General features: G+C 36.3%; 1 protein-coding gene across 2 annotated transcripts; it reads right to left on the bottom strand.

Annotated features, from left to right (window-relative positions):
• Positions 1 to 678: 678 nt before the first annotated feature.
• On the bottom strand, positions 679 to 10,541 carry SF2 (splicing factor 2). Of its 2 annotated transcripts, XR_016194003.1 has the most exons (6): positions 10,314 to 10,541; positions 8,252 to 8,418; positions 5,923 to 6,095; positions 2,349 to 2,504; positions 1,273 to 1,901; positions 679 to 1,057 (listed from the first exon to the last, which is right to left on the bottom strand). XR_016194003.1 is itself a non-coding variant. In XM_089242862.1 (5 exons), exons 1-4 carry the CDS (start codon positions 10,478 to 10,480, stop codon positions 2,352 to 2,354), a joined length of 660 nt encoding a protein of 219 aa, XP_089098988.1. In that variant the 5' UTR covers positions 10,481 to 10,541; the 3' UTR covers positions 679 to 1,057; positions 2,349 to 2,351. The 2 variants fall into 2 exon arrangements, 1 of the variants encoding a protein (XP_089098988.1); XM_089242862.1 differs by lacking the exon at positions 1,273 to 1,901.
• Between the last annotated feature and the right edge of the window lie 420 nt (positions 10,542 to 10,961).

The following is a 10,961-nucleotide window of genomic DNA, read 5'->3' as shown; positions in this document are numbered from 1 at the left end:
TTGAATTTTCACAACACACAAATATTGTGTTGTAGGTCTGCCTGCTCTCTGCAAAAAGACTTTTTCAAGCAGACCAACAGATGTTATATATTTTTCATGCAAATTTCTATCTTCGAGAAAGTAGAGATATTGATACAAGACATATCTCATATCTTGCATCCAAGAATTGTAAAGTTGGAAAACCACAGAAAATGGGCGTCAGTCAGCCAGCCACCACTTATGCCACAACTGGATTCGAACCTGGATCCTCATGATGCCTAGATGACCGCAGAGCCATCAATATCTATATACAAGTATTCATTTCCCACTTTTGGTCAAGAACCACAGGTATAAACATCTTTTATAACATTACACCTTGTAAAAAGTGTAGTGACTAAGAGCACTTCATCAAGCTCCTTCACATAAATAAAAAAAGGACAGTCACAATTAAGTTTTCCCTGTGGTTGAAGTTCAGTCAAATACGATCATTGCAATACAATAAAACCAATATTTTGTTTCTTTTTTATGTAAACATAATTTTTCAATTCACGCTGAATTGAGCTAATACAACAATTTCCACAGCCTACAACCCTAACTTTCTTAGAAATATGATAAACTGGAGTCATTCATGTTTCTATTCTGTGTATATTCAAAGTTTCTATACAATTCCCAGACATAAAAACAAAATCACACAATGAAGACCTTTTAACATAATTTTATTCTTTAAAAAAAAATGAAGCTTGTACAGCAACACAAACCACTGATTGATCAACATCACAGTCATTCCAACACAGCAGTTTTTTGGGGTTTTTTCGGCATAACATACAAACAATTAAGTATCATAACAACTTAAAATGCCAGCACTATTGTAATAAACATGCGTACCGAAGTCCACAAGTTCATTAAATTGAGAAGTGAAAAAAAATATATCAAAAGCAAATAATAGTTGCTTTTGAACATGAAAAAAAGTAATGACATGCACACCATGACAAAGTAATAAAAAACATCCTCATTCCAGGTCTTCAGAATTTATTCATAAATTTTCATTGTTCCTCCGTAAAATTCGACAGAATGAGACCTGTTAATCCAAACACGGAAGGTAGAAAGTTAGTTTCGAGATATGACAATGAATTTCCACTGCAAAAATATTCAATACCAAAGCATACTAAAAACCAACTTTTCACCATTCCAACATCAAAAATAGCATGCAATATTAAAACACACTTGGTATGAAATACAACTTTTTCGTTAAAAAATTTCTATTTCTTTTTTTTTTTTTTTCAGTATTCATACCTAGAATTTTCATCCTCCATTCGTGTCCTTCCACTCCTTCCTTTGAGCCATGTTTAAATCCTGATGTTTATCTTATGTCCTGCTTCCTCCTAATCCTATTTGTTTTCCTTTCCTCCTAATGCCTGTTTCCTGACTGTGCCTGGGCAATGTGTCATCCCTGCAGTGGGCTCCATCGTGTGGATATACATCCTTGACTTTTTTAAATGTTTTATTAGCTTACTTAATTTCCGACTCATCAGACACATGCACTAGACTTTGAAATCCTTTCCAATGAGTGCATGACGGATGTGACATAACCAAAGAATGTGCATCCAGAGGGGGCCCTGATCGTGGGATGTTCCAGGCTACGAGATAACAACAGGTGGATAATGAAAGGAAGTGGGCAGAGCAGGATATGCTCTTTGAGCAGCTGCGTGATCCACACTGACAAAAACTCCTTTTCCTGAACGCATTACAAAAAGAGCGGGTGCTTCCAACCAAAGGCACAAAAATATTTTGGCACCACCCTATCCTGTGATTCCATCATTCCATCTGGTCCTGACTGTGGTTATCCTCCACATTAAATTATATCCACTAGTAATCCATTAACTGGATCCGCATGTAAGGTGGAAAATCCATGTTTTCCATATCTGAGAATGAGTGAAATGGACATTAGTTTTTTTTTAATAAATATGTATAATTTAAACAAAAAAAAGCAAGAACTTGGGCTAAAATCACATATTTGTCAAAATTAGTCAATTCAAACAAGGATAATTGCAGCACAATTAAAACAATCCTTGGTGCTTCTGCCCAAAGTAAACTTTTTAGCAACATGTGCCAATGAAAAAAAAACTGAAGGCAATTTTCATGTCGTCACCTATACAACTTACAGGTCTGTGTTGAAAAACTTTTTCGCAAAAAAATAAATAAATACAGATCTTTGAGAATATTTTTTTTTTAATAAAGAGAAAAAAAAAATCATAGAAACTATCTTATGTTTTTCGCAGTGCACTGCAAATTTAATTCTCATAGTGGGGGAAAAAAACTAAAAAAAAATTTTTTTTAACTGTGTATGCACTGATAAAAGTAACAAATACCATTTAAGATCTGGATCGAGAACGGGATCGTGATCTTGAACGATTGGCAGGTGAGTAAGTTGGCGAACCCCTGGTTCTGCGAGGAGAATAACTCAAGCTTCTTGATCGCGAACGACTCCCATAATCCTCTTTCACACGAATGTATGCTACTTCTCCCTATTAGAAAAATAAATTTAATTGTATATTCATGCACTGGATAACATTTGTATGTACAGAATTTTTTTTTTTTCAAAAATTAGAAATCAAATTACAATCAAAGTTTAAAATATAACATATCAAATTTTTGTCATATGTGTTCTTAGTGTTGAAATAATAGTAGCATTAGATGTCATTTCATATTTCATACATAGGGTCATTTTCGGTATGTTATTATCATACTTCCAGAAAAAATCATTCAATAAAAGGATTCAACCAATCCTGAATATGTAATTCCATCATCCTGAGAAAAATTGCCTAAATTATAGTATTTTCTTCCAGAACTTCCCTGGGACTTGCAAGCATGGCAACATAAATTCTGAAAATTTTTTGTTGTCCTCAGACTTTATTTTAGTAAATCACGCTAAAATTTTAGATGCCTATACCAATGTCAATCACCATGTTGATGTGGCCCCAAATTTATCAAATCCCACCTATATTATATTTTAAACATTCAATCCCCCATTCATTTCAATTATTAAGAAACAAAAGAATGCAAAGCAACTGGGGACTTGTCAGTTCGCTCTGCCTACCTGTTCACAGTTACCTCCAGCTATCAAGAAATACATCAATACTATTAATTAGTACATTTCATCAGAAATGAAAAAATATATACTGTAAAACGTCTGCCTAAAAATACATTTTTTTTTTTTTATCACATTGCTGATATTGGTGAAACTCCAGTGAGAAAAACTGTCATGTACAGTCGACACTCGATTTTACAAACCTTCAATTTACGAACACCCTCTTTTTTATGAACTGGTGCTGTCCTAAAAAAACATGCCATACAACTAATGTTAAAATCCGCTCTTTATTTTATGAACTCCCATTTCTATCAACTCTACATTTAACAAACTCATTTTTCTCCCACTATTTTTTTTTTTTTATTTTGTTCTTCCAGCCACCTTGGATTTTGTTGCAACCAAAAGTAAACTTCCATTTGAACCAGGGGCAGCTTGAGCTTACCTGCTGCCCAAGTGCAAAGCTTCATGTGCCGCCCCTAGAGGCAACCCTCGTGAGAGAATGACAGGGCTCCGGTCTTGGAGGGCGAGATAAACCTATTTTTTTGGTTTGTTTGGTTTTTTTCCGAAGGAAGCCGTACTCAATTATTTATCGTGCAAAATTTTGTGGCCACACGTCCTGCTTTTAAAGCAGATTTTTTCTGCTTTTTGGTCAGGTATTATTTTTTCGTTCTCAATAATGCCAGTTAACTTAATCCTCAAAACAGCACTTATCCTTTAAAGATTATGTATAACAAATTTGATTTTCATTAAGAAATTTATTTTAAAAGGTGTATCCTCCAGGGACTGGACGAATGACAGAAAATTTTGCCTTTGCTTCATTTGACCGTTCTGGAAATATGGTAAATACTAAGTGAGGGACCCAAAATATGCACTTTTGGCCATGCTCTTGGGCCATTGTAACTGCACACTGTGCCGCTTCTCCACGAAAAAAGGCTTAGTTTTATCAGGACTTGAGTTTGCTTACAGAGATCCAGCCAAGGCCAATTGTATCATTTTTTCGCACTACAGATCAACTGTAGAAGGGTCCCCATGAAAAATTTGGTTTGGAGTCCCGCAAAAGATTCCAGCCTAGGGGCTCCTGACGCAAAACGTGTGGGCTATGGGGGAGGGGATAAGCAGGAAGCACAAAATATAAGTCCTGCAAGGGAAAATATTGTCTCGAACCACCCCTGGTTGATTGTTTTCTTGCTTGTAATATCACAGGCCCTGTCTATTCCCTCAAGTTTTCTCAGCATCTTGGTTCTCAAGATATGACGTTGTGCAATATGGATTTTTACTGTGTGGATTTTTAAAAGTTTTAGACTAAAGTCTACGATGCCACCCCTAAAACCTGCTGCTCGAGTGCACCGCACTTCAGGGTTTAAGCTACAGTCACATTTTTTGCAAATACGAAAGAAAATCATAGAATGCAAAAGAAGTAGTAGCCACTTTCGCAAAAATGCATACAGGAGGTACGAAACGAGTAGACATCCAACCATTAACCATTACATTAGCATTGTAGCATTTTGCTAAAGCTTTTCCCCCCATTTTTGCTTTTTTGCAAAAGGAATTTTTTATCCAGCATAAACCCTGCTGCACCCATTGCACCCTCGCTTAAACTACCCCTAATTCAGACGTTCTGTGTGTCACAAGACAAAACAGAAAAAAGTGGGGGATAGACAGTCCACCATTTGTCAATACATATGAAAATCCCCATTCAATTCTTGGCAATGATCACCATGAAGTTTAGATGCATTCACAATATAATTTGCCCTTTATGGTTGGGTAAACTGACAGTTTGAAAAATAATATGGCACATTAGCTTATTGATGAGGCAATTTCTGAGTCAGGAGTAAATTGAACTCTACTTCAACTACCTGCTGTTCATCTTCTTGCCTCTTTGCAATTGCCCCAAAATGGAAGAGATTGTGCTTGACAGTAGATAAAAAAAATTTTTTTAATAAATTAAGGCGCGAACTCTTAATGATAGAAATTGTCAAAACATGGATTCCAAAAAGTAGATTGGGCACTGCAATCAAAAATTTCCAGAGTTCGAAAAGGCATTCATCCTAAATGTGAGGTAAAATTTCCAATCGACAGAAACTTTTTGAAACAGACAAAATTCTTTGCTTCAAAGTTAAATTTGGAAGATTTCAAAAGATCAGGTGGATGCCTACAGAAATTCAAGAAAAGACAGCTGGACTTTCCGGATACTATACCAAGAAAGTGCAGCTGTGGATGCAACTAACGTCAGTGAATGGAAAGAACGGAAGCTAAAATCATTGATTACTGAAATTACTGCTAAATGTTACATTGAAACTAACTAAAATAAATCATTTTATTGGAAATAAAATAATCGTGAGAAACAAATGGTTTTTTTCTTTTTCCCATTTCCCACATCGTCTCTCTCATTTACAAACTTTTTATTTTACAAACTAATTGCAAAGAGCTGCTGTATAATACTGCAGTATTTTTACGGTACCGTTCAGTTATCAGTATAACCACCCCTAATTGGCGAGGAAAAATAACCAGCCAATCTTTTCATGGGAGTGTTTTGATAGTTTAAAAAATTTTAAAACTTGAATCACAAGCATGAATGCCAAACTATAATCAAAAGAGAAATTGTACCAATGGTCATTGTAACCGACAAGTATCATTTTCATTTTGAAACATTTGTGATTCATAACAATTATCAGCTATTCAGATTAAAATCAATTCACCAACTGATTTATTGAAGAAAATAAATATTATTTATTATTTTATAGATAGTTTATGAATGAAGCAGTTCAATATGCAAATTATCAAGGGTAAATGAATAAATTTGCTTATTTTCCACACAATTTTTGAGCGCAAATCTGAAAAATACATATGCAAACCTCATGCGAACGGAAGCGTGAATCATCCAGCTTTTTGACTGCATATTTCATGTCTTCATATCTCAGAAATTCAACAACACCAGATCCATCTTTATGTACATCGGCGTAGCAAACATCTCCAGCTTCCCTCATGTGGTCTTTCAAGTCTTGCCAGCTCCCAGTAGATGGAAGACCTAAACTCAGAAAAGAATTGAGTGTTCGTGAACGTGATATTTTCGCACCCGATAACTTGCCGGAAAGAATTGTCTGAATCACAATTTTTATAATTAGCTATATAGATTGGTTGTTCAGATCGAATGTTGAAACAGACTAATACATTAAATAAGTGTTAGCGTTATTTATCTGTGACATAAATCCTCAGAGGAAATTAGGAGTGAAGTCAACGTGACCTTCTTGGCTGTTTGGAGACAATCAAGTTAATTGTCTCCAACAACACACTGATGATATCTGTACGTAGACAAAATGTTTTTAAGATATAATCCCACCAGACCATTCCTATGATTGAATTTTAAATTTCATCTCGGCACTGAACTCCCCCCCCCCCCCCCCCCCAGCAGACTGTGCTGAATTGTTCTCCAATGGGCCCTTAGCTGCAAAAATGTTCTGTGATAAAATAATGTGTTCTACACAGAAGCGTTTTTTCATTTCTTACAATTTTTCCCAAGATTGTTCTACCACGTACGTTAAAAATTTTGCTATATATTCTACTCTGGAGGCACTGAGTGAAAAAAAACTCATTCTTACATCAAAAGTTTGATAGAAAAACTCACAGAAAAGTTGTATTTTTCATGATTCAGTGTTATATATCTGCTGCCAACAGCTACAACTTGGCAGTATAATATTTGAATAATAAATCTTTGTAAATTGTGGGAGACTATCACTCAACCGCACATGCACCTCGTACACACTTCTCTGCGGAATCTCCAACGAATCAGCACATGCCAAAATGTGTGTTCTGAGTGTATGTGTGGCCCCTAACGTATTTATGTTGTTGAGTTGTACCTGTTTAGTGTTCATGCTGCCATTTGTCTTCCATTTTCTGAAGTAAAGATGCAAATGCTTGTATTTTCATTTTATGTCAGTATAGTGTTGTAGATCTGCCTGCTCTCTACAGAGACTTTTTTGCAAATGAGAGACCGGCTTGCATTCGCTCCTCAAAGCTGGAAAACAGCAGAAAACCAAGTTCAGCCGACCACCACAGCATCGTCAACTGGGTTCAAACCTGGATCCAGAGAACAAGAGCCCAGCACGACGCCCACATGACCGCACAGTGGCAGTTGTGGGAGATTACAAGAATTATGAATCCGTAACAAATGATTTTTTTTTTGTTTCTTGTCAAGTCTATGCCCAGACAAATTCACGTCATAGGGTAGAGGTGATGCTATACAATACCAGACAAGTATCAGTAATTCAATTGCTCTTGAGTATATATGTCCTTTAGAAATTTTAAAGAGTCTATTGACAATTGGGTAGTTTGCTACCCATTGAGTAACGAGAACAGTTTAAAGCAGGGTTTCAGAAGATTCGAGACACCAGGTCATAATGGAAAAGAAAAATCAGTATTGGTGCCATGTATTCTCTGCATGTGATGGCTAGATTGGAATCTAAGGACAAAAAAATTACTGTTTCATTGCAATGTGTCTTTCAACACGAGAAGGGGTCATTTTGTGCTAGAAAAGTCTAAAAACATCATTCAGGACCCTTTTCATGAGCAAAAACCATAATTGGCTCAGAAATTTAGTCAGTGCCTAAATACTTTTTTTGATTGGTCCAGCCCTTATTTAAGGGTTATGAAGAAATGTTTCCTACAAAATGAATTTTGTAAAAGACAATTTACATGTAAAATATCATAATAGAAAGAATACGAAGGTTTTTTAACAACTGGCTGTTGTGAAGATATATTTTGGAAAGAGAGAAAATTCAACTGCCCCTGCGGAGAATCGAACCCACGTCCTTTCATTTTCCTGGTGAATGCTCTAGACCACTAGAGGCCAGCAGTTGTGAGCTTGGCCTGAGTCTGGTCCGGCCGTCCATATACGGTCCCTTTCAGTGTACACAAGCTCCAAGGAAAGATTGAGAGATTCTGTGCCTCTGTTGTCTAGTGATCTAGGGCGTTCACCCGGAAAGTGAAAGGATGTGGGTTCGATTCCCCGCAGGGGCAGTTGAATTCTTTCTTTCCAAAATATATCTTCGCAACAGCCAGTTGTTAAAAAACCTTTGTATGGTAGCGGAGAGTGACGTGATCCTTGTATAGAAAGAATATTCTGACAGACCAGACATAACAAAAACATTCTTCAAGAGTTTTCTAATTCAATGGTAATATACTTACCAGAAACAATCACTCGATACTGAGACCTGCGAGCTGGGGGACCTCTTCCACGCCCTCTTGGAGCACCCATGCTACGCCCGGGTCCATTCCCACGAGGAAATTCAACTCTCAATCTATATCCATCATAATCATATCCATCTCTGGCCTGTACAGCATCCTCGGCATCCCTAGAAGTTTTTCAATAAAAAAATAGATTTAATATCATAACACAATATCTGTAAAATAACACATAACAAATCAACATGACAAATGCTGTTCACCAGCTAAATTTGACATCAATAACAGCAGCACTTCACAAATCTTGGGCACAAAGTTTTGAAATTAGCGTAGGTGCCTAAAATTTTTAACGATTCTTATTTAATCATTTTTTCTTATTTTTCCTGAAAATAAAAATATTAAAGGAAAGCTTTTTTGTTAGATTACCAAACCTGTCAGCATTAAGGTAAAAAATTGAATTGGTTATGAGGAAAAGAATGCATATTCAACAACGGATTCAGTGGCAGTTTGAGGAAAACAAGTTTGACATGCTTAACAGCAGAAATTTACAACACATTTTTCTTATTTTCAACAATATACTACAGAAAAAACCTTACTATAGGGATATAGCGAAGATAACAGTGATGGGATCTTCTGTTTGTTTTCTTTTTTTTCTGTCAGCTATTATCATTGTTATTTCCCAATGTACATTATATATTTTTCTCAAGTTTCCCACTATCTCAAAAGAGTGATATATATCACCAACACGATCCTCCCTAGCACATTTTTAAACTTTATTAGGTGTTGTATCGTTCCCCCGGTAACTGAGAAATCGCACCACATCAGGCCTGGCAATAAAAAACACAGTCACCAAGCAGTGGTATACCCTATATTGCAAATTGACCGAAATTTGTTCTAAGGATTCTCTCAGATTATAAGTGTTTCATGTTTCAATTTTTGACATGCTAGCCACAAAAATTTTAATCCAGCCATCGTGTTTTCATTGAACCCACACTTTTTTGACCAAACCTAGTTTTTTTTTTGCTCTGCCCATTGTATTATTCAAAAGACGCCTCAAAACATGACTCTGTTTCACTCTTGGCGACTTCTCGTCATGCTTTCAGGTGTTTTTCTTGATTAAGAAAAAAAATCGCCAGAGGGCAAATTTTTCATCTTGAACCATTACCGAGCCAAGAATGTAGTTTTATTTATTATTGTTTTGATATTGCATATTTTTTAGGAGCTATACTATTACCCCTTAATGGCATTTTTTTTTTCTTTGGCGAGAAAAACATCCAATTACACGACTCCATTTCACTCTTAGCAACAACTCGTGCTGCTTTGACATTTTTTCTGTTGAATAAAAAACCGCCAATACATCGCCTAAAAAAAGTAGATTATACTACAGCTGTTCCATTTAGGATCATTTTTAGGGATTTCATTTATGCACACCTCCCATCCCAAGTACATAGACATTAAGCCGTTGTAATGGATTTACCTAAACCCTATAGGTATTATGTATGTTGAATGCTCTATAGGTATTATGGATATGGCGGGATAGCAAATACAGTCAAACCTCGTTAATGAGTCACTCTTGGGAAGAGCAAAAATATGACTTAGTAAGGAGAGACTCGTTAAACGGAGTAAGCCATAGCTTGCCAATTCCTGTCTGAGGACAATTGGGACTTCCAAAAAGTGATCCGGTAAGCGGGGTGACGTGTTAACCGGGTGACGCACTAACGAGGTTTGACTGTATTGAGAGTGAGGAGGCCTGCCTATGATGAAGTGGATAAAGAATTCAAAAAAAAATTCAGGTACTTGAAGTACTAAGAAAAACGCAAATTCAAGGCAGTCTTAATGAGCTGGGACACCCGGGTTCAAGTAATTTGAGGGGAGCATCGAGTTTCAAATTTATGCGTGAAAATCTAGTACATAAATCTGGGATGGAGACAAGTCACCTCAGTTTAAACTAAAGACCAAATTATGAATGAATAACCCATTTCTGAACTCATTTCAAATTTAAAATATCGTTTGACATTCAAATGAAGCGATTGTAAATAAGGAATAAAAAGTTCTGGAAACGAACCTAGGATCTTCAAATTCAACGAAAGCGAAGGGAGGACCGCGTCTATTTTTCAAGTCGATGAACGTTATTTTGCCGAACTTATAAAACAAGTCTTCGATATCTTTAGTGCGGATGTCGGGAGGCAAATTACCGACATATATACGACAATCATTGTTACGATACGACATCACTACAAGCGGAAATCCCCAGTATCAACAACAGAGCTACGAAACCAAAATGGCTACGCTACGCTTCTTCTTCTCTTCTTCTTCAATTATACAGGGCTTTATGCCTTCGGGCCATCCCCTGTTAGAGAAAGAAACTTCCACAAGAGCATAGAATATGTTATAAAAATGTACTAACGAAAGAGCTTTCAACAATCACAGAACACATAGAAATTTCAGCAATTTCCATTCTTCCTTCTTCTTCAGAAGGGTATGAAAAAAAGAAAAAAAAAAAAACACAAACCAGACGAAACAAACGCAGATGGAGATGTTATATGAGATGGAGAAGAAGTCTTCAGGCTTAGGGGACGATGCTAAGCCGCTTTAAAATGATATGATGACATGGAGTCCCTGGATGAGTGTGTGGTAACAAAAATGAAACCAAACAACCAAGGTAGAAAAGGACAAAAAACCAAACGAGAGAAAGAAAGAGGGGGAGAGAAAA

Source organism: Pholcus phalangioides, unplaced genomic scaffold (genome assembly GCF_987345545.1).
Source record: "Pholcus phalangioides strain wild (caught in Gottingen) unplaced genomic scaffold, Ppha-v1.0 ptg000015l_1, whole genome shotgun sequence".
NCBI classification, from domain to species: Eukaryota; Metazoa; Arthropoda; class Arachnida; order Araneae; family Pholcidae; genus Pholcus; species Pholcus phalangioides.
This window is presented reverse-complemented; position numbering and strand designations above follow the sequence as displayed.